This window comes from Ovis aries, chromosome X, assembly GCF_016772045.2.
Source record: "Ovis aries strain OAR_USU_Benz2616 breed Rambouillet chromosome X, ARS-UI_Ramb_v3.0, whole genome shotgun sequence".
In the NCBI taxonomy this organism is placed as follows: Eukaryota; Metazoa; Chordata; class Mammalia; order Artiodactyla; family Bovidae; genus Ovis; species Ovis aries.
In genome coordinates, this window is record NC_056080.1 from 29,762,791 (window position 1) to 29,787,201 (window position 24,411).

The 24,411-nt window shown below is 39.4% G+C and overlaps 1 protein-coding gene and 1 long non-coding RNA gene across 4 annotated transcripts in view; one reads left to right on the forward strand and one right to left on the reverse strand.

Moving 5' to 3' along the window:
• TASL (TLR adaptor interacting with endolysosomal SLC15A4) lies at positions 1–14,449 on the reverse strand. Of its 3 annotated transcripts, none has more exons than XM_012106440.5 (3): positions 14,229–14,449; positions 3,559–3,609; positions 1–2,324 (listed from the first exon to the last, which is right to left on the reverse strand). In XM_012106440.5, the coding sequence occupies exon 3, from the start codon at positions 2,321–2,323 to the stop codon at positions 1,421–1,423; it is 903 nt and encodes a 300-aa protein (XP_011961830.1). In that variant the 5' UTR covers position 2,324; positions 3,559–3,609; positions 14,229–14,449; the 3' UTR covers positions 1–1,420. The 3 variants fall into 3 exon arrangements, with proteins under 3 accessions (XP_011961830.1, XP_042097621.1, XP_004022031.1); XM_042241687.2 differs by lacking the exon at positions 3,559–3,609 and adding an exon at positions 8,044–8,196; XM_004021982.6 differs by lacking the exon at positions 3,559–3,609.
• The window catches only part of LOC121818180 (uncharacterized), a 24,823-nt gene continuing 11,366 nt past the window's right edge, over positions 10,955–24,411 (forward strand). The window contains exon 1 of the long non-coding RNA XR_009598849.1: positions 10,955–14,335. This is a non-coding gene — a long non-coding RNA (uncharacterized LOC121818180). The remainder of the gene's footprint in view (positions 14,336–24,411) is intronic.

Consider the following 24,411-nt stretch of genomic DNA (forward strand, 5'->3'; position numbering starts at 1 on the left):
CACGGCAAAATAAAGCAGTAGTTTAATATTCACTGTGTGGTATTTTTCATTTTAGAAAACTTCATCCCCCCAGTAAACAGAATTAGATTTGAGTGGCTGTATTTGAGGTTATGCTAAGTAATCATTAAAAAATAAAAACAATTGCAATTTGCTACTATTTTCATCTTTATAAAGAATATATTTTTAAATGATCTGGTACAGGATAGGGAAAATAGATACAAATGTATTTTTTGAAAACTGTTTGAACCTGTCTTTCTACCCAAATGTAGCAGCCTTCAGTGGTCCGTTTCCCTCAAGAAGAAACAACTTGGAGGATTTTCCTTGGGTGACAAACATATTCTTAACTCACTACCCTGAAACCTTTGGCTTTTAGTTTTGCCATGGTGTGCATTCTTCTTTTTTAAATTTATTTATTTATTTTAATTCAAGGATAATTTCTTTACAGAATTTTGTTGTTTTCTGCCGAATATCAACATGAATCAGCCATTGGTATACATATGTCTCCTCCTTCTTGAACCTCCCTCCTGTCTGCCTCCCCATCCCACCCCTCTAGGTTGATACAGATCCCCTGTTTGAGTTCCATGAGACATACAGCAAATTGGCATTGGCTATCTATTTTACATATGGTAATATAAGTTTACATTTTACTCTCTCCATACATCTCACCCTCACCTCCCCTCTCCCCTTGTCCATAAGTCTGTTCTCTAAGTCTGTTTTTCCATTGCTGCCCTGCAAATAAATTCTTTGATACCATCTTTATAGATTCCATATATATGCATTAATATATGATATTTATCTTTCTGACTCACTTCACTCTGTATAATAGACTGTAGGTTCATCTACCTGATTAGAACTGACTCAAATGTGCTCCTTTTTATGGCTGAGTAATATTCCATTGTTTATATGTACCATAACTTCTTTATTTATTCATCTGTCAATGGACATCTAGGTTGCTTCCATGTTTTAGCTGTTGTAAATAGTGCTGCAATGAACATTGGGATACATGTGTCTTTTTCAATTTTGGTTTACTCAGAGTACATGCCTAGGAGTGGTATTGCTGGGTCATATGGTGGTTTTATTCCTAGTTTTTTAAGGACTCTCCATACATTGTGTGCATCCTTACTTGGTTTGTCTTCTTTTTCCTTTTCTTTATTCCCTTATATGAATCATACCTTCTTTTTTGATCATTTTTATTTTTGCTTTGTTGCTGTACAGCCCTCACTTGGAAGTCATTATAGCTCCTCTCCCCACATTCCTTCACATGTAATATTATGAGATTTCCTCTTAATCCATAACCTGGCCTGCAACCAACGTTTTCTTCTCTACCCCTTGCCAACCCCTTCCTGCACATTCTCAGAATAAATGAATACTTGTTGCTTAGGATTTGAGTAGTTGAGAAAGAGCAATGGAAGCACCCTCTCTATGGATTCACGTTGCTATACTGAGAAATATGGAGACTCGGCGTGCTGATTTCGGTTGACCCATACTGTAATAGGCGGTTAATGACGATATCCCTGGCTTTCGAGATCTCCAGGTTCTTCTCTATAGAGACTTGAATACTAATTTGGTCCACGTTTGTCATGATAAGTTCAGATGCCAGAATCTGGGTAGGTGAACTGTCATGAAACCCAGTGTCCATAAAGTACTGCTTATACAACTCCACCAGCTTCTGCTCCAGGTATTCATTCAGCACCGCATTCGAAATAGGCTTCTGCATTTGTAGGCTGTTTTTCTCTTTGATGCTGGTTATTCTCCAGTACGATGAATACCGCTGGATAGGGGTGGGTGGCAAGTCGCTGGGCTGAGTGGACATGGAATCCTCCATGGACAAAGGAATCTCAGATGATTTCAGCAAAGGACCATATTGAAAACTACCCTCAGAGGGGAAATCAGTTGTCACTGAATTAATGGCCATCACCTGGCCCCCTGCAATCTGTAAGTCATTGTAATTCTTGCAGATGCTCTTGCAGGAAGGTGGGACCAAGTAGGTCTCTCTGCTGGTGTCTCTGTATAGTTCAACTGCAGCCAAGTTTGGGCTTTCATACACAGGATTGGGGTTTGTTTGCAGCACTGTAATTCTCGGATTTCTACTATGTTGGCTCTCTCTTGAATACACTGAAGAAATGACCTTGCCAGAGGATTTGCAGCTCACATAGAGATTTTGGACTTGTGTTTCATCCACGGAGGAATAGGAAAGACTTGCAGCTGCTGTGGCTTCCATCTCCTCTTCCTTTTCCTCAGCCACTTGCTCATTAGAAGATGGATAACTCCACTGGATGTCATTCCGGTACGCAAGTCCACTGAGATAGCCTTCTGACAGCATTCTGGAAAGACAGTGTGTGAATTACAATGGGGGAAAAGAAGATTGGAGTCTCACAAATGGGCAGCTGTACTATCAAAAAAGTAAAGGACAATAAATAAGTTGCTTTCATTCATTCCCCAAGCTCTTGCTCATTCTGTGCCTGCTGTGGTACCAGAGTGCTGGTGTGTGCTGGAGGTATAAAGATGAAATGGACACGGTTCCCTCCTTCAACAAGTTACTGAGTAACAACCTGGGGTGAAGGAGGAGAGACAACAGGCTATGTCCCAGAGAAGGTGGCATTTCAGATAAACTGAAGCCTAGGAGTTCCATCCCTAGTCACGGAGTTATAAGAAATTGATGAGATGGCCTTACATGGCATATATAAGACACTGAGCCTAAGCAGAGAGGGCTGGGGATGTCGACTGAAATTGAATCATAAAGGGCCTTGGGAGTCGGGCAAGGGCATCTGCCTTCTGCCCTGAAGGAAATGGAGAGTGATTGAGTAGCTGCAAACTGGGGAAGCAGCATCACTAGTGGGTTATGAAAAAATGAGGGAATTGGTGGCAGATTCTACTGAAAATGAGAGCTATATCTTACTCATCATCGTATTTTATTCTTGGGAGCTAGCGCAGTTGTTTGCCTTGAGGAGGAAATCAAAGGATCCTTAACTTGAATTAAATAATAAACAGCAGTGGCAGGGTATGAAATTAATTCACTGTCAACCTGTCATGACGGACCATGAAGCCTTCGTCTCCCTTTGCTGCCCAGGATGACTTTCCTGCTCTCGCAGTCCTAGTTTTTATAGTACGTCCTGGAAATGTTCCTGTGTCTGACTGACGTGTTTATCTCTACCCCAGTTACCAAGGAACTTTTCTTACTGTGAGCTTTTCCTCTACCTGCACCGCCCCTGCCACTGTTAGCAGTTGTCACTGATTGTAAGGTGACTAGAATAGGCTGGGGGCTTCCCAAGTGGTTCAGTGGTAAAGAATCCACCTGCCAATGCAGGAAACCCAAATTAGATTCCTGGGTTGAGAAGATCCCCTGGAGAAGGAAATGGCAACCCACTCCAGTATCCTTGCCTGGGAAATCCCATGGACAGAGGAGCCTGGCAAGCTACAGTCCGTGGGGCTGCAAAGAGTCAGACATGACTGAGTGACTTAACAGCAGCAGCAGAATAGGCTGGAAGTCCACAGCTGCATTTTCCAAGAAAGACACTCTTAGCAATGGAGCAACAGACAAGAGCAAAGAGAACTGACCTGCTTTGGCCTCAAGGGCTGGGCTTCTAAAACAGACCCGTTAATTTGAGCCTGAAAGACAAGTCATATTAGAAAAGGATTATCTTAACCCTAAGGATTCTTTTTTTTAATTTTAGCATCTCTTTTATAGTCATGAAGTTATTTTCCATGTTAACGTTTTAATTGTATAAAGTTAGTATTATGAATGTAATGTACTTAATGGGCTTCTGTGGTGGCTCAATGATAAAGAATCGCCTGCCAAGGAGGAGATGTGGGATCTAGCCCTGAGTGGGGAAGATCCCCTGGAAAAGGAAATGGCAACCCACTCCAGTATTCTTGCTGGGAAGTCTCATGGACAGAAGAGTCTGATGGGCTACAGTCCATAGGGTCAGAAAGACCTGGGTATGACTTAGCGACTATACCACTACCACCAATGTTTTCAATGTTTATTTCTTTTGGGGGAAACTATTCCAAAATATGTTCAGCAGATGTATTAATGATTTAAATGTTTACTGTATTCCAGACAGTCATGTACCATGAAGCTACAAAGTTAAAGGTCTTCAACACATCCGTGAAGCAATTCTTGTATGCTGGACACACTTATAACACTAACAAAATGTTGTTCCCCAAAAAACTTGTGTGGTTCTGTTCTTAACAAACTGTACATCCAGGTGAAAAGGCAAATCTTCTATACATGAGAAGATAATTAACAGAGCAATAAAGTTTATCCTAAGGCTTCCTAGTGATGCAGGTACCTCATGACCCTCCCACTTCACTGAACCCAGATGCAAGTGGAGCCTTCTGCCTTCAGGACCTAAGACTATCATTGTGGAAAACCAGAGCAAAACCACATCTCCCAGCTTTTGAGTTGCTAAAGAGTCTTTAGAAAGTCTTGGCAGAAATCATAGTTTTAGAGAAATGAGTTTTGAGATTCCATAACCTGAGCCTTTACACTTCAGAATCCAGAACGCTAAATCCTGGCGGCTCGGTCACTGAGCCAAGTGGCTCAGTGGTAAAGAGTCTGCCTGCAATCCAGGAGACCCGGATTCGATCCCTGGGTCGGAAAGATCCACTGGAGAAGGAAATGGCAACCCACTGCAGTATTCTTCTCTGGGAAATCCATGGATAGAGGAGGCTGGTGGGCTACAGTCCATGAGGATGCAAGAGCTGAACACAACTTAGCAACTAAGCCACTACCAAATGACTTAGGGCATCATATTGACATATCAACAATAGACTCAGTGGATGGAATCCCCATGGAGGGAAAGAGGATGGTGCCAGATAGAGTGGGGGACCCCTGAGTAGATAAGGCCTGTGCCTTAACCCCCACATAGAACCTGAGGAGCAGGAAGAAAACCAACCAAATGGAATGCCCAGGTGGACCGGCCTAAGGTTGCCTTGTGAAGTCTGCTTAGGTACCAGCATGCTGCCCAGAGCCTGCAAACCTGGTGAAAACCTCCATTGGGGATGGGCAGATTGCAGACATGATATAGAATGTTAGCCAGGGACCAGGTGAATGATGAGAACTCGCCATGGATGCCCATGTGACTACATGACAACAGCCAGAAATGTCCCCACCGTGCCACCTCCCTCCCACCCCCAGCATCCCCAGCTGATGCCATGGTTTTATGGAAGCAAGCTGGAATTCAGAGGCAAGCCCAAGCCAGAGGGACCCCCGAAGTGACTGTGATTACTCAGAATGTGAGCCCAAAAGCAAGATCACACTGAGGGAGAGAAAAGCAAAGATTTTTAGGAAAAGTAATGGATTAGACATATACCTGTATTCTTTCTCCCCCTCCAAACTTCATTAAAACAATAACAAATGATTTTTTTAATAGAATACATGAGAAAAGGGAGAACAAGAGAAGAGACTAGAGCAGTTATACTTTAGAAACTGGAAAGCAGTAGATCGGGGGTGGATGACTTAGAAAAGCAAATGAAAAGTCTAGACCAGGGCAGTCCAACAGAACTTTCTGGGATGATAGATTGATCTACATATGTGCTGTCCAAAATATTAACAGCCATATGTGACTATTAAGCCCTTGAAATATGGCTAATAAAACTGAATTTCACTAATTAATTAACTTCATTTAATTGAAACTAAAAATACCACATGGCTAAGATATTGGACAGCACAGACTTAGAAGATAGTGAAGGTGATAATGCAAAATCATTCTTGAGTCCCCCTTGTTCCCATTCAGCCATTATCCCAAATCACCTGTTTATCACATTTCTTTTCGTATTAAAAAATCATAGTGGATTCTTCTCTCATTTTATGTGGCTGATATGTATAAGTTCTCCAGATAACCTCTGCTCGTTCACAGTAGTGAAGTAAGTGGATTTTGTTTTGAGTAATGGCCAAGACCTGGGTTCGATCCCTGAGTCAGGAAGATCTCCTGGAGAAGGACATGGCAAACCACTCCAGTATTCTTGCGTGGAAAATCCCATGGACAGAGGAGCCTGGTGGGCTATATAGGCCATGGGGGTCACAAAGAGTTAGACATGACTGAGCAACTAACACACACATAAAAGCTGCTGCTGCTGCTGCTGCTAAGTCGCTTCAGTCGTGTCCGGCTCTGTGTGACCCCATAGACGGCAGCCCACCAGGCTCCCCTGTTCCTGGGGTTCTCCAGGCAAGAACACTGGAGTGGGTTGCCATTTCCTTCTCCAATGCATGAAAGTGAAAAGTGAAAGTGAAGTCGTTCAGTCGTGTCCAACTCTCAGCGACCCCATGGACTGCAGCCCACCAGGCTCCTCCGTCCATGGGATTTTCCAGGCAAGAGTACTGGAGTGGGGTGCCGTTGCCTTCTCAACACATAAAAGCCTCTTTGCCCCATTTGTTATGGGCTGAGAGCTTTGTTGATACCTTAATTCTGATAGAATGAGAGCCCTACCATAGGGCCCAAGGCAGACCAGTACAGTGGTAGGACCAATGATGGAAAAGCACAAAATGTGTCATAATACCAAGGGAAAGAGACACCCATGCCTAAAGGAACAAATTCCTATGAGAAAAGAGTGAGAGGAAAGGTCAGGGAGGTATATTGAGACATGCAAGGCTGAGGACTTTAGGTTTACACTGAAGGCAATACAAACCTCTGGAAGGTAACCAAGGTTTTTCAAGGCATAATGTGATCTATGAATAAAGGGCAAGATGAATGTTAGCGGAATGAAATTGGAGTCCAGGACCCAGGTTAGGGGCTGCTGGATTCATGCCCACCTGAGCTGTTTAGGGGCAGGAGCCAGGAAGAAGGAAGCAGAAAAGGAAGAGAAGCAATGAACTTGAGAGGCCATGACTCCTGGACTTGGCAGTGAAGGAGAAGACATAACTGCGTCTAGGCATGCTGACAGTTGACATCAGCATTGACCAAAATGGAGAGATCAGGAGAGAGCCAGGAAAGGAGCTGATGGGTTTACTTTAGTTCCTCTTGAGTCAGACTCTTGGTAAGTGAGTGCAGGTGTCTAACTGTGCACTGGAGATTCAAGCAGGGAACTCATTAGAAGGGTTACTGTCAGTCAACAGTGACAGCATCTCCTAAGTGTGGGCCACAGGATTTTCTGTCTGGAGGCTTGAGGAGCTTGTACGGGTAATAATTTCTGTGGGGAACCTGCTTGAACAGTACAAGGAGGAATGAGCCACAACAAGCTCTGCAGTGTCGATAGTGTCACAGAAACTACAAGAACTTCCAACGTGAGCAGGTCACATTCTAAAAATCCACATTGGACATTGGAAGGTAAAATTTGGTTGCTATGCAGACTCATTAAGGCCAAAAAAAAAAAAAAACACTATTGAGCTGGTAGTCAAGAGCCTAGAATTCTAGTTCTGATCTTGCTGTGGTTTTAGTCTAGTTAATAGCAGGTCTATAACAGGGCTAGCATTTATACTGGCTACAACCCAGACACTGTTCTAAGTGCCTTTTATGTACTAAATCAATGAATCCCCACAAAAATTCAAAGATGTAGGTACTATTATTCTCATTTTCTATGTATCAAAATTAAGTACTATGTCCATAACCAATAGGCATTCAAATGGTGGTCTGTCAGAAAACAGAGCTCGCTAGAATCCCCTGGTAGTCCAGTGGGATTCTGGAAGTGGAGTGAGAAGAACTCCACGCTTCCTCTGCAGAGGACCTGGGTTCAGTCCCTGGTTGGGAGCTAAGATCCCACAAGCTGCACAGCATGGATAAAAAAAGGAAAGAAAACAGAGCCCATGCTTGCATGTCACTTAACCTCTCAGAGACTCAACTTCTTATCTGTAAATTGAGAATGTGGGATTCAATTATAGAATCCCCTCAAACTTTAATATCGCATGGGCTTTGGACTATATTAAGGGAAGAAAATAAATGAGGTAAGCATTGCATGTGTCATGCTTCAGTCGTGTGTGACTCTTTGCGACCCTATGGGCTGTAGCCCACCAGGCTCCTCTGTCCATGGGATTCTCCAGGCCAGAATACTCGAGTGAGTTGCCATGCCCTCCTCCAAGGGGTCTTTCTGACCCAGGGATCGAACCTGTGTCTCCTACATCTTCTGCATTGCAGGCAGATTCTTTACCGCTTAGCCATCAGGAAGCCCGAGGTATTAACTCAAAATCCATTTCTGAAAATGAGCAGCAGAGGGCAGCAGAGAGCATGCTAGAGCAACTTTTGCAAGATTTTTCTCAAGCTGTGGAGAGAGTAATGAGTGAAACCCCCAAATTATACATATGTTAACTCATTTGATCTTTATAAAAACCCTCCAATATGCCACTAGAATTAAAATAGTACTATGTATCATGACATCTTAAAATTTTAAAGCAGAGAAAGTTATTTGGGTTTATTTTGATTAATTATTGACATTTTTCTTAATAAACTTCAGTAATTATAAAATTTTTAGAAGACCTCACTCTTCAAAGTTATTAAAAGGATGTACTTCAAATAAATATTTGACTTAAATTTATCCGAGATGGTAAAACTTAAGTCAATGGATTATTTCAATTGTACAAAGATATTTAATCACTTGAATTTTTATTTCTCATCACAGAGAAGATAGAGACAGATACATCTGGAATTTTCCATGATTGAGTAAGAGTTTGAGAGAAAATGGATACATGTGTATGTATGGCTGAGTCCTTTCACTGTTCCCCAGAAACTGTCACAACATTGTTCATCGGCTCTACTACAATACAAAATAAAAAGAAAAAAATTTGTTTTGAAGTGTGAAGGAAAAGACCTTCAAGGACATTTGCAGATGAGATGTTCTAGACAAATTTAGCCTCCATTAATCATTACCAGACAGGGGAATACCAAAATTAACCTGCTGTGCAAAGTCACAACTTAGAAATATGTACTGAAGTGCAGCACATTGTTAAATCATTTACTTGGATTTCAGAAGACATTGTAATATGAATTCTTCCTTCTATATTAACACTTTTCAGAAAACTGTCATTATAACTCTGTACATAGACATACTTTTAATTTACATTCAAACAACACAAACATGGATTTAAAGAGAAAAACTAAAGAGGGAAGAAACGGTAAGAGGACATTTTTGGAAAAATCCAACTTAGGGTTCAGAAAACTTTTTCTATAAATGGCCAAATATTTAATATTTTAGGTGTCTGTCACAACCACTCAACTCGGCCATCATAGCAGGATAGCAGTGAGAGACAGCATGTAAACAAATGAGTGTGGCTGTGTTCCAGTGAAACTTTATTTACAAAAACAGACAAAGGGCCAACTTGACCCACAGGTTATGGCTTGCCTATCCTTGACCTAAATCGAAAAGCAGGTGCAGTAGTTGGGATAGCACACAATAATAATCACAGTTGTGTTGGGTGCTTTCCAACCATTACCCCTAATCTTCCAATAGCACTGCACTGTTAGATGCTATCATCGTCCAGGTTTTCCAAATGAGAAAACTGAGATTAAGATAGGACAAATGACCTTCCCAAGATCACAAAACAAGTAAGTAGTAGAGGCAAGATTTAAGTTCAGATTTTCTAACCCCAAAGTGTATGATCTATTCTTAAAACATTAACTAATGCCTAGTTGAGAGCAGTTAATATTGCACAGTCATGACAAGCAATTAGTCCCTCCAGGAAAAGGGTACCAGTCCTGACTCTTATGTAATAACCCTTGCCAAGTAAGGGAAGGAAGATGCAGTGAAATATAGAAAGAAAAGATAAGAATACAGCCAGTGCCCACCCCACAGGGCTACGTGTTTGACTCAGTTGTGTATCAGTGTTCATATGTCTTTGAGATATAGAAATAATTTCTACTCTGTGCTTTCTAAAAAAAAATTTATATAATTGCTTTACAATGTAGTATTTGGTTTCTGCTGTACAACAGCATGAATCAGCTATATGTATACATATATCCCCTCCCTCCAGAGCCTCCCTCCCCACCCCCCCTGCTTCCCATCCCTCTAGGTCATCACAGCGCATTGAGCTGAGCTCCCTGACCTATACAGCAGCTTCCCACCAGCCATCTGTTTTATACATGGTACAGGAGCCTAGCGGGCTACAGTCCTTGGGGTCGCAAAGAATTGGACACACACAGTGTATATATGTCAATGCTACTCTCTCAATCCATCCCACCTTCTCCTTACCCTGCTGTGTCTACATATCTGTTTTCTATATCTGTGCCTCTATTCCTACCCTGCAAGTAGGTTCATCAGTACCATCTTTCTAGATTCCATATATGTGCATTGATTTATGATATTTGTTTTTCTCTTTCTAACTTCACTCTATGTGACAACCTCTAGGTTCATCCACATTCGTGTGCTCTTTTAATCTAACCATATGGACACTTTCCTTAACTATTCCCACTCCTGTAGCCTGGCATTGCCTTGCCCTTAATTTTACAACCACAGGGTAATTTAATATTACAGATACCCTGTGTAAATATCAACAGCTCCCCATTATCTCCAGGATAAAGTCCACACATGTTAGGCCCTCATGATACGTGGTTCTTATCTACCTTCTTCATCTCAATCTCTGCCTGTTCTCACAGGACCCAGGATCCCAGCCATGCTGGACTCCTCCCAGTTCACCCACATCCCATGCCCAACCCAGGCATTCATGCCCTTCTTCCTCTGTCCAAGAGCCCTGTTTCCCTATCCATCCCCATTGCACCACACCCCATCAAGTCTCATATCTCAACATTCCAGAGTCCCTGGCCATCCATTCAAAATCCTTGCCCCTAAATTAGAAAGAAATTCTAAGTTCTTGTCTCTCCTACCCCAGTATATTTATCAGGATTGCACACAACCTTAGCAAAATCCAGCTGCTACCTTGAACAGTGAAATAAATCATTGAGACAGTCCTTTAAATGGAGTAGCTGGCAATAGCAAAAGAAAAGCAGGAAGATGGAGGATTGGTAGGAAGTGGGGGTATTGGGGGATGATACGGTGGCAGAAGAGATCCTGTCCTTGAAAAGACTGCATGTATGCGAACGAAGACTTCTGAGAAGCTAGGTGGTTGAGACAGTGCAGAGAAGACCTCCATGCTGCTGCTGCTGCTAAGTCACTTCAGTCGTGTCTGACTCTGTGCGACCCCAGAGACGGCAGCCCACCAGGCTCCCCCGTCCCTGGGATTCTCCAAGCAAGAACACTGGAGTGGGTTGCCACTTCCTTCTCCATAGCCACACAAAAATGGAGGCACTGGATGGGACTGCCTCAGGGCATCACGGTATGTAACGTCACAGAAATAGGGACAGGAAAATGTTATTGTCTGTTTCATAGATGATCTTGAACCTAGCTAGCTGGGGTGCAGTTTAGTTCCCACTTGTCAGCAGTGCCTGCTTATATAGGTCTGCCTTTTCATGGAAAATAACAGGCACAACTTATGTTAGCAAATAATTTCTCATAGTAGACATGGAGGTTTTTCTTGCTTGTTGACTATGCAGTCACTTCATGTGCCTCCAGGAATGTTTCCCCAGGTCAGATTTGGAGAAGCCGAATTGTCTTTCAAGTAGCTTGGGCCAATTTATTCTCTCACCATCAGTTTTTTTTTTTTTTTTTTTTAGTTTTTTATTTTTTAAATTTTAAAATCTTTAATTCTTACATGCACTGTTTCCACTGTTATTCTTCAATACACTATTACTTTTTAAAATTTTCCGATCAGATGAGCACATTTATTTTTGCCTCATATTTATAGTGAAGCAAGCTGTCTTGTTAAGATTATATGTAGGTGATATGCCAGAAATGTTATTTTTTTATAATGCCTCCATCCCCAAAATACCCTATTTCATCTCTTCATCTCTGTATTTCCCCTATAATCTTAATTTTAGATCCCTTCATCTCTGTATTTCCCCTATAATCTTAATTTTAGATCCTTTCATTCCAATCTATGTTTTTTTAAAGATCTTGATTTGGAGCACTTGCATATAAACCACTGAAAAGTTATCATTGAAAAACTTGAATATTATTTTGTTCTTGATCTAGTTATAATAATGTAACTATGTTACATTAGTTTTTTTCCAGTGAATAATACAAGAACTTTACCCAAAACAAGGTGTTTCTTTAGATCTCCTGTATTTTCCTGACTCTTATCTTTGAAAGTAACATGTTCTTTAGAACTGAAAATAACCATTCACTTAATCATACACCTTGGTTTATGTCCCTGTTATTTTATATTCTGTGGCATTTGTTGATGGAGGCTCTAAAATATTCCTCACTTTGTTTCATTTCCTGTTATAAAACATATAATTTGGATTACCAATTCTTCTGTCAAACATGAAGTGATTCTTACTTAATGAGTTAGTTCCCAAAAGTCTAATTTGATGGCTAAAATAATCATAAATGAAAAGGCCTCTGTTTTCCATATTAACATCAACAAGTAAATAATTTTCTGTTCAGTTCTACTTAGATCCTTATGAACAAAGAAAACAGCTACTTCCAAGGGCTTTATCTGGATATAAATTTTCTTATTTCAGAAAATATAAATTTTGATGCAGATATATTAGTAAATATATTTTGTCATAGTTTGGATTTTTCTTCATATCCTGTTTTTATGTCTCACAAACAGAAAAATGGAAGCTTATGATCACTTTGAATTACTTTAAAAGTAGTTTGATACTAATGAAAGGACTAAAAAATAAGAAAAGCAATCATGATAGAATTGATACTAAATTTCCTTGGTGTTATAATTCTTAATTGTTAATTATATTGTTAATTATGGCTATTACCAATAACATTTACTTAATTGTAAGCATATCAACCAAATGCAATGCAAGACTGAATCCTGAATTAAAAAAATGAAAACTCTCTAGAGGACATGTGAATAATTAGAGAAATTTGAATATGGATCTACTATTAGATAATAGTATTATATTAAGATTAAATTTCCTTATCATTATAGTCATGTAGAAGATTACTCTTTTTCTTAGGAGATATGGGTCAAAAATTTGAGGGTACTGTCCTGAAATCAACAATATACTTTCAAATAATTCAGAGAAAACAACAACCTGTATATGTGTGTGTTTATGTACATATACAGAGAGAGAGAGAGACATAGCAGGAGAAAAATAAATGTGATGAAATGCTATAAGTGACTACTAGAAATGTGTGTGCATTACACTATTGAACATGTGTTCATTGATAGAAATGTTTGTTCATTGAAGTAGTTTTTTTCCATTTTTCAATAGGATTGAAACTTTGCAAAAAAATTAGAAGGAAAGTAACTACAGTTAGTTAATGAAGGAAATTTATATTCTGTTGTGCCGATGATGAGCTCAGAGAGACAATATCTCATATATCTAAGATAATCATTAGGTCTGTGGTTGGAAATGTTCTAGTAACTTGAAATAACTATTGAAAACATCACTTTGCTCCAAAATAATAAAATTAGCTCACATGTGTAGATCCCCCAAATTATCATTATAATATGAATGTTTTACACAAATTTGAAATACTCTCCACTCCTTCAGAAAGCTTCTCAAGCTCGGAAACACGAGCTTCTTACAACTGACGTATGCAAAAAATGGTCTAAAAATATGAGTATGAATATTCTCGTCAAACCAAGTTTATATTCAAGCACATATAGATGTGCTCAAAAAAAGAATGAGCGGATCTAAAGATAATTCAAGCAAAATTCAAGCAAAAGTACTTGTGCATGTACTGTCTTTAATACCAACAGGGAGACTTATCCCGAATCACCCAGATGGCAATTTGAAAAGCCTCATCACTGTCAATCACATTTACTTTGCATATATCCTGCCACACAGAAAAACACTTATCACAGCTTCATCCAGCAAATAATTGAGAGTCCAATTGAAATTTATTGTCATTGTATCCATTTCTAAAACTACATTCCTGTGACCAAATTCGAGTTGTGCTGTCCCTGCTAAGGTTTTTAGGCCTTCTTTAAAAAACGCAGATGCTAAACCTGTGTAGAAATTAGCAAACAGGGACTGAAGAAATGACATAACAAATACTTGATCAGATCAGTAAACTTTTAAGTAAAGTAGTTTAAGAAATGTCTAAAATGTGACCATGAGGTAAGAGAAGTGGAGTGTTTGGCTTACTTTCTCTTCATTGTCTAACTCCATTGAATGCTTGCTTACATTCACTTCTGATCTGGTAAATGAGAAAAGCATTTTACATGTCATGAGATTGGAACTGAGTTCTGCTGAACTCAATAAAGTGTGAAGAAAGGGTGAGAAGAGAAATGACAGATAGAGTTCACAATCATAGGGTTTGTTGCCTCCTTTGCTTACCTTCACTAACCAGTCCGTGCCTTTGGTCCTGCAGAAATACCACGATTGACCATATAGAGATGAATAAGCCAGCCAGTGCTTTGACCAGAAACGTTCACAAGCCTTTGGTGAGTCTACTTTCCCTGATAAAACCAATAAACTAAGCTGGTCATTGCCCTTGCCATTCTTTTTATAACTGATCCTATGGAAAAAGTTGTTTTTGCTCAAGTCTGATTTGTGCTAAAGAAGAGTGGGAAGTCCCAAGAAGGGGGGAGGCAATAACTGACAAACCCACATCAAGCCACAGAATAGTGTTTCTTCCCCTTTTTGAAAAATGAAACCTATCTATGAAACTGCCTCTTGTTAAAGTAGTTAATTGCTACATGTTATGTAAGAACCCTTAAACATAAATGTATTCCTCTAACAAATTCCCTGGGACCCCTCTCCCAAAAGAGAGCCAAGTCAAAGATGATTTCGCAAATTCCATTTCATCATTAACCTTTAGTTTTTGAGAAGTGTTATTGCTCAGTTGGACTCATAATTTTAAAAATGCAAATGAAAAGTTTTCTCTCTCAAATTAACGAAGGTTTAAAAATTCAATAGTACCCTGAGTGAGCAAGGTTGTGGGGAAGGAGGCACTCTCATACACTATTGGTGAGATTATAAACATTTTCAAAAGGCAATTTTCCAGTATCTGTTATTTTCCAAAATTTTAAATATTCATACCCTTTGGCCCAACAATACCATTTCCAAAATTTATCCATAAGATATATTTCCACCTCTACACAAAGATATGTTAAAAGATATTTGTGGCAACATTAAGAAACAACCAAGAAAAAATACTCATAAATACGATATTGTCCAAATACCTGGGAGTATATCCCTACTGTAGAAAATTAGTGAGGTAATTTTATATCTAATAATAGGAAAAAATCTCCAAGATACATTGTTTCAAGAAAGCATGGAAGACATAATATGCTCTAATTTGTATTTTTAAAGCATAGACTATTTCTATAGGGATATACAAGAAACTAGAAACAACCAATTGCCATTTGGAAATGAATCTTAATTTTCTACACTATATCTTTTTGAAGTTTCTACTGTGTATATGTATAACTTTTCCATTTTAAAAAATAATATTTTAAGTCACATTTAATTTTACTGCTCAAACTCATGTCCATTGATTCGGTGATGCCATCCAACCATCTCATTCTCTGTCATCCCCTTCTCCCGCCTTCAATCTTTCCCAACATCAGGGTCTTTTCCAGTGAGTCAGTTCTTCGCATCAGGTGGCCAAAGTATTGGAGTTTCAGCTTCAGCATCAGTCCTTCCAATGAACATTCAGGACTGATTTCCTTTAGGATCGACTGGTTGGATCTCCTTGCTGTCCAAGGAACTCTCCCACACCGCAGTTCAAAAGCATCAATTCTTCGGTGCTCAGCTTTCTTTATAGTCCAAATCTCACATCCATACATGACTACTGGAAAAACCATAGCTTTGACTAGATGGACCTTTGTTGGCAAAGTAATGTCTCTGCTTTTTAATATGCTGTCTAGGTTGGTCATAACTTTTCTTCCAAGGAGCAAGTGTCTTTTTTTTTTTCCTCATTGCCTCTTTGTTCAGGTCTTTATTCAAGCAAGAATCTTTAAATTTCATGGCTGCAGAGATGGGAATACCACTTAATGGGCTTATTTTATTCACCTTTGACCTATGACTTATCTTGAAAAGTTACACCTTTAAAAAGTATACTGTCATTTTATTTCTGTTAGTCTTTTTAAATTTGCTACATTATTTCATGAAACATTACTTAGATCCATTTGAAAAGACAATCTCCATGTATGCGCCATAACACAGTTTCTCTATTAGTCCCAAATTTGACTTGACCTGCTACCACTGGAAGGACCAGACTCATTCCTCCAGGGGCAGGTTCATTTGCAGTGTAATCCTGTAAAATCAGGCCTAAGGATGTCATGCATTGGAGAAGGAAATGGCAACCCACTCCAGTGTTCTTGCCTGGAGAATCCCAGGGACGGGGGAGCCTGGTGGGCTGCCGTCTGTGGGGTGGCACAGAGTCGGACACGACTGAAGCGACTTAGCAGCAGCAGCAAGGATATCTCCAGGCTTTTGAAGCCTGTAAAGCATTTAGCTGGAGGAGGTGGTGGGTGGAATTAGGAGATTGGGTTTGACACATATACACCATTGATACTTTGTATAAAATAGATAACTAATGAGAACCTCCTGTATAGCACAGGAAACTATAGTCAATTCAGTGTGATGACCTGAGTGGAAGGAAGTCCAAAAGAGAGGGGATGTATGTATATGTATGGCTGACTCATTTTGTTGTATGGTAGAAACTAACAGAACACTGTAAAGTATCTATATTCCAAAAAAAAAAAAATTAAAAACTTAGCTGTAAAAGGTCATAGCAACTTCAGGGCCAAATACTGTTTCATTTTATTCTAGTGTAGGTTCAACCACAACCAGATATGCTATGAATATCCTAGAATGGGTCTGACCTACCTCCAGAAACACTTTCTGATGGGATCCCTATGAGCTCACCTGCAGTGCCATGCCATTACTACTCTTTGGGGGGATTCTATCTGCTCTTGGTTGGGTTAAGTCAGATTTATTGTTTTATTCAAATACAAGCTGCCAAATTTTTATTATATTCACTCTTGATTTTGTCTCTTAAATTACTCATTTTATCATCCTTTTCAGCAAATATTTTTTGTAATCAAAAAGGTGGCACTATGTCAAGTTTGCTCTTCTGATAAGACTTGAGCTTATGAATTTGGCTTGGAACTGCTTTCTGTTTGCTGACTTTAATGTAGCAGAATTACATCCTTTGTAGCTGAAATCTTCTTATACAATTTTCTATACATCTGTTGTACGGCTTATGCCTCTAAGTGGATATTATTCCTGTTATTCAGTTGCTTCTCCTGGTGTCAAAACTTCCTCAAAGCTATTTCCATTATGATATCATCCATACTTACCTCACCCCCAATGCTCATGATTTCCCCTGTCCACTCTCTACTCACTTCTAAGTGCTCTTCCCAGCACTTTTCTTCCTTAACATTTAGTCTTTCTGTCATGTTCTACTTGCCAATTGCCAGTTCCAGATAAGAGCCATTATTGCCTTTCCCATAACTAGAGAATAGTATGTATGTAGACATCAAATATATATGTGTATGTATATATGCACATACACACAACTGATCAGTTCCCAAATTTATTCCATCAAACTTCAACTCTTTCAGTTTAAATTCTTTGTCTTCCTGAAGTGTGCTCTCCAGCCATTTACAATACAGTTTTCTCTTTTAGCATCAAATGACCAGACTGAACCTACTTTCTCAGAGTTCCCAAGGCCCCTGAGTCGTCAAGTCTAATGACCATTATTTCAGCCTAAGCCTCTTTGATATTTTACAGTATCCAATGTTATTCACTTACCTCTGTTTTAATAGTTTGTTTTTTAAAAATTCATCTGCATGACAGAAATTATAAAGGACACAAAAATGTATACAGTGAAGATCAACCTCTCTCTTCATCTGATCTCCAGCTCCCAGGACACTCCCGAGTAGCAACTGTGATCTTCAGTTTCTCATGTATCAATTCAATGATTACATCTGTCCTCTTTTGTATGCAAATAGTAGGATGCTATGTATGCTCTTTTGTCCCTTGTCTTTTATGTGCAAACTTTTCAGTGTCATGCAGGTTGACCTCATCCATTTTAGTAGCTTCACTGACTTCCAACACATATCTGTTCCAATAATAATATATTTACTCAGTTCTTTATTGATGCCACCTCTCTTTTAGGGAGGTTTCCCTTCTACCACCCAGTGGATGTGGTCTCATTGCACACTGCTAATTATTCTCTCTCTTCACTTTCTCCTTTCAAAGCTCTTTGGTTTCCTATCAACCATCTATTTCCTAGAACTGAAATTCTTGCTTTCCCCACCCCCGCCCCCCCTCCCCCGCCGCCACAGTGTCTTATCTTGATAAACTCAAAGCTTGCCAAACTTTCTATTATCTTTGGATGACCTGGGAATCTATATCTCCATCCCAATGTCTTTCTCTCATGACCCCCAGATTTTCACTTTGCATCTCTGACTGCCTCACATAAATAAGGCCAAATCTTTCATCATTTTTTTTGATGTGTACCATTTTTAAAAAAAGTTTTTGTTGAATTTGTTACAAGTGGCTTCTATTTTGTGCTTTGGTTTTGTTTTGTTTTGCTATGAGGTATGTGGGATCTTAGTTCCCTGAGCAGGGATCATACCTGCACCCCCTGCACTGTAAGATTAACTACTGGATCACCAAGGAAGTCCCCAAACCTTTCATATTTTGACCCCAAAATTCATATCCTTACTTACCTTTATAGCATTGCCCAAGCGCAGTACCTCAAAGTCATTTCTATTTGTTTATATTTTTCACTGTGCTGGGTCTTCATTGCTGAGCAGGCTTTTTCTCTGGTTGTGGCGAGTGGGGGCTACTCTTTAGATGTGCTATATCGGATGCTCATTGTGGTGGCTTCTCTTGTTGTGGAAAACAGACTCTAGCTGTGCAGGCTTAAGCAGCTGCAGCTCCTGGACTCTAGAGCACAGGCTCAACAGTGGCAGCACATGGACTTAGTTGCCCCGTGGCATGCGGGATCTCCCAGAATGGACCAGAGTTAGAACCTGTGTCTCCTGCTTTAGCAGACAGGTGCTTTAGCACTGAGCCACCAGGAAGTCCTCAAAGTCCTTTCTAATTCAGTCTTATTCCTGATCTCTACAATTAGTCAGCAGTGCCTGTTAAGTTGATTCAATAGACCAGAGCAATTTAAAACTGAATTTGATCTGTGCTTCCAGAAAAACTGAGCAAAACAAAAGCCCTGGCACCCTTCTGATAGTACATAATGGTATAAAGGTCAACTTTTTCGTAATAACGTATAACTTGTAACATCTCTAAAAACATGATTCTAGCTTTCCACATTCATTTTTCACACTTTATCTTGGGCATTTTTATAATCACTCTTTCCTGCAGATGCAATTACAGCATTATATAAAGTTTTAGTACATTGCTGCTGCAAATTAATTTTAATTGATATTCTATAAGAATTCACATGAACGTATGAGAGTTTAGGAACATGTTGCATATTCCATAGAGTAGAATTAATATGACATTTAAAAATTTCTCACTATACTTCAGTGGGTCTAATTTATACCAAAGAAATCCATAAGGTAAGCTCCAGGACAGTACTGCTTATCTTGAGGTCGAAATGACAGATTATAATTGCTTTATTAAGTACAACATTCTGAATTCCTATGAAGCTGTAATGGCTTGTTGCGCACTAGAGATTTTTTTATGTAGAATATAATTGATTGTAATGGATGCTGTTTGCTCTTGAATAACTCCCATTTTCCACCTCAGAGAGATTTTCATTTTGGCGTCAAATCATATGATTACTGCATTTGTAAAGTTTCTGAAGCATTTTGTAATTTTTCCAGTTGAAAAATTATTCAATATTGAAATATGATGTAAGTTAAAGGGGCAAATTGAACTTAATGCCATATGTTTTATTTTAAGGTCGAGTATCATGTGTGGAATAGCCCATCCTCACTGGCTCTTACCGTGAACTATTTTGGCTTCTGTTTTCTGTCAGTCTTTGCTATCACTTGACATTCTCTGCCTTAAAGATTTAGCAAAATCTCTAACACCAAAGTTGAAATCTGTATCATTAACTCTACAGTAAATTTTCCTTGGAAATACTTTTGACAGAGTTTTGCTACAAGTTCTTGCTTCTTTTTGCCCATCTTTACATACTTCTGAGGGCTTCCCTGGTGGCTTAGAGGGTAAAGAATCCGCCTGCCAATGCAAGAGCCGCAGGAGATTCAGGTTCAGTCCCTGGGTCAGGAAGATCCCCTGGAGAAGGAAATGGCAACCAGCTCCAGTATTCCTGCCTGGAAAGTTCCACGGACAGAGGAGCCTGGCGGGCTACAGCCCATGGGGTTGCAGTAAGTTGGACATGACTTACCGACTAAACAACAACAACAACACACACACACACTTCTGCCTCTCTTTCCTAGTTTTTATATTTTTCTCTGTCAACCTCATCCCTCTCCCCCTAGTCTGATGTCCAAGTCTCGGGACACAGAGATACTTCCTCCTCAAGTCAAAATAAAGCTTCACTTCCTCTACCATAAGTTGGCGTTGAAGAGAAAAAATCTTCTGTTCCTGAGTTGAGCAACTGAGAATTTCCATTTGACTGATGTTGTTTGTTTACCTCTTCTTTGAAGATCACACCAATGAGCATTTGCCTGAACTCTGCTTTAGTTCTGTAACAATTTATTTCTGTTCAGATGAGGAGGCCAAAGACTCAACCAGATTCGTGGAGAGTCTCAATTTCCTTGCATTAGTTTTGTTTGTTTGTTTTATTTGACTACAATGGTTCTTAACAGCGGCATGCAAGATCTTCAGTTTTTCGTTGTGGCATGCAGGATGTTTAGTTGAAGAACTCCTGATTTTTTTTTTTTTAGTTGTGGCCTGTGGGATCTAGTTCCCTAACCAGCGATCAAACCTGGGCCCCCTGCATTGCGAGTGTGGAGTCTTAGCCACTGGACCACCAGGGAGTTCCCATCATGCATTAGTTTTACCCTAAACCCAGCTCTATCTTTTTTGTCTGCCTTTCAGATTTTTAAAAGAAGAAAGGAAAAGGCAAAGTTGAGTCTTAGTATTCTTTCTTATTCATGCCTAGGACTGAATTAGATGAAAAGGTTATATTAAATCAATAGGTTAAAACTTGTGGCGGGGGGGGGGGGTGGATAAGGTATGGATTTCATTTTCCTTAGCATCCTTATCTCTGCATTTTTAGATAATCTGAACTATAATACAAAGAATGAGCATAATAAAACTTCAAATCCAAGGGATTTTGAGCTCCCCAAATGTATCTTTCTCCCCCAGCCTGACTGATTTAGAACGGTGGCTCTGGAAGGCAAAGTGAAAGTATTAGTCGCTCAGTTGTGTCTGACTCTTTGCAACCCCATGGACTGTAGCCCAACAGGCTCCTCTGTCCATGGAACTTTCTAGGCAAGAATACTAGAGTGAAAGTGGATTGCCATTTCCTTCTCCAGGGGATCTTTCTGACCCAGGGATCAAACTTGTGTCTCCTGCATTGCAGGCAGGTCCCCCAGGAAAGCAAAGGTCCCAAACAATTTATTTTATTTTTAGTTTTTTTTTTTTTTTTTTTGGCTGTGTTGCACAGCATATGGGATCTTAGTTTCCAAACCAGGGATTGAATCCGTGCCCCCTACATTGAAAGTGTGGAGTCGTAACTATTGGACCACCAGGGAAATCTGCAAGCAATATTGCTCTACACCCAGATTTCTAATCAAAATTTTAATTTCTGTCACCAAGAAGTTATTAGAAGTTCATAGAAGTCCTTCGTGAGAGCTGTCTTGTCAGCTCTTAGATCCTGGCTCAAAGGTCCCAGAGCCTAGAAAAATTAAGTCTGCATCATCTTTATGAGCTCTAATCCCACCAAACTATGTAATTTGGGTAGATTTCTGAAGGAAGAGTGACTATCCACTCTGAAGCCATGTAGAAGTTTCTAGTACCTCAGAGAAGTTCTAAACTTAAAAAAAACTGACATTCTCTTTGGAATTCTTCTTAGTTTTATTTCCCCCCTTGATTCTATTTTTATCATGTCATTATACTGACTCATGTTTACAAAGGCGGCCAGGGACATATGAAGCCTATGGAGAAGAAACTAAAACTTCAGTCCAAATAACATTATTTCACAAAGCAACAGGGAAGTGAAAATAGTGTCGTTGAACCGTTTTGTCTCCAGATTTCCTCCCTTAGTGGAAAGTCTTCTGGGGTGGAAATTTTCCATCTCTGTCTCCTACTGGCCACATCAAGCCTTCCTTTGGTTCCTGTACCCATAGAGTAAAATTCAAGCAATGTGTGTATTAGATTATAGATTCAAGGGTTAGCTTTGTTTAAGCAATTTATAGGTACCAGTCACAACAACAAATATTATTCTTTGTAACTCTTTCCCTTGCTGTTTAATTCCTAAGGATGAGGTGTTGAAGGCTAATGAAAAACAACTCAAGATAAACATTAAACCTACAAGTCACTCCCCATTCATGTTTCAGTTCAGTCGCTCACTTGTGTCCAACTCTTTGCGACCTCATGAATTGCAGCACGCCAGGCCTCCCTGTCCATTACCAACTCCTGGAGTTCACTCAAACTCATGTCCATCTAGTCAGTGATGCCATCCAGCCATCTTATCCTCAGTCGTCCCCTTCTCTTCCTGCCCCCAGTCCCTCCCAGCATCAGGGTCTTTTCCAATGAGTCAACTCTTCGCATGAGGCGGCCAAAGTATTGGAGTTGAAATTCCATTCATGTTTAGTAGAAATCAATTCATTGTCTTTAAAGTTTAGAAAAGAAAGCAATCCCTTCTATCAACTTTTTTTAAGGAATTCCTATAATGCGTATGATGATACAAACTTTCTTTTGGGGGCTCTTTATCAGAAATTCACATCAAATAATGAGGTTAGATAGGCCTCTAATCCAGTGGATTTACTTAATTGCCCAGATATCATGTCAAGTCAATCTATGAATCTTGGCTTTACTTTAACATCTTTTATGGCAGTGCTTCTCAAGCTTTGGCATGTACAGAAATCACCTGGGAATCTTGTCAAAGTCCACGTTCAGTAGGTTTAGGGTGGGGATTGACATTCTATATTTCTAGCAATCTACCAGTGGATGCCAATGCTGCTTGTGCACATAGGACCACACTTTGAGCAGCCAGATTTTAAGGTACCTGTATTCTACATCTTAACATGGGTTCAAACATTACTTCTAGGATGATCATTTCTTCTCTGCTGTACTTTTTTTAAAAATTATGAAAGTATCATAACACATTTACAGGAGTCTTAGAAAATACGGAACAGAGCTACATACAGTTCCACTATATATTGCAATGATTTTTTAAGTAGATAAATTAAGATTTTTAGTTGGAGTTTCAGTATCAAACTCTCAAAAATAATAGAATGAATATATAGAAAAGTAGAAGGATATAGTAGACCTGAAAAGCACCATGAACCAATTAAACATAATTAAAATTTATACAACAGTAGATACAAATTCTGTTAAAGTTCCCATAGACTATAAACTGGGACACACTGGAATGTACCCTAGGGACGTAAAACAAGGTATAAAAATGTCATGGTCTAAAGGTATTGAAATCATGCAGAGTCTGTTTTCTTATCACTGTGGGATTATGTTAGAAATCAATATCAAAAGATACTCAAAAATTACCCACATACTTTCAAGTGCAATATGACATTTACCAAGAGAGATCTTTGACTTAGAACAGGAGGCTTTTTTAATAGGAAAAGTTTTTATGTGCAGCATGCCTACTATGTGTTTTATACTGACCACATTGTGTTTCAAAGTTTAATTTAGGTCATTTAATGCTCAAAATAACCCTACAGATTAAGTAGAATTATTTTTTTACAATAAAGAAAGTTTTGCTTTCAGAGAAGTTAACTGTTGGATCCAGGTTTTTCTGCCTCCAAAGGCAGAGCACGATTCTTTACGTGTTATGTACTAGGTCTTATACAGAACACTTCAAGAGAGAAATGAGAAACAGTTTCTAGCCTTTAGAAGTCAACGTTACAACGGCAGAATTTGGACATATACATACAAAGATAAATTCAGTTCAGTTCAGTTCATTCACTCAGTCGTGTCCAACTCTGTGTGACCCCATGAATCACAGCACGCCAGGCCCCCCTTTCCATCACCAACTCCCAGAGTTCACCCAAACCCATGTTCATCGAGTCGGTGATGCCATCCAACCATCTCATCCTCTGTCATCCCCTTCTCCTCCTGCCCTCAATCTTTCCCAGCATCAGGGTCTTTTCAAATGAGTCAACTCTTCACATCAGGTGGCCAAAGTATTGGAGTTTCAGCTTCAAAGAACTGTTAAATATTGTACTAGTATCGGAGAAGTTAAGACTATTGAGTTAAATAGTACTAAAATTGGAAAGGAACAAATGAAACCACATGTTTCTGTAAAATTACTTTAACTCTCATTAATCTCTGTTAAACTACAGAAATATTTTCAATAGAATTTAAATACTAGCACTGGCATGCTTAACAGATATAAAGCATATTTCAAGAGTTTAGAAAAGGAAGCTCTTGGTCATGGAGAGGTGGGGTT

Bases quoted from the DNA above. Each gene is read 5' to 3' on its own strand.
- TASL (XM_004021982.6), bottom strand. From the start codon at position 2,323: ATGCTGTCAGAAGGCTATCTCAGTGGACTTGCGTACCGGAATGACATC.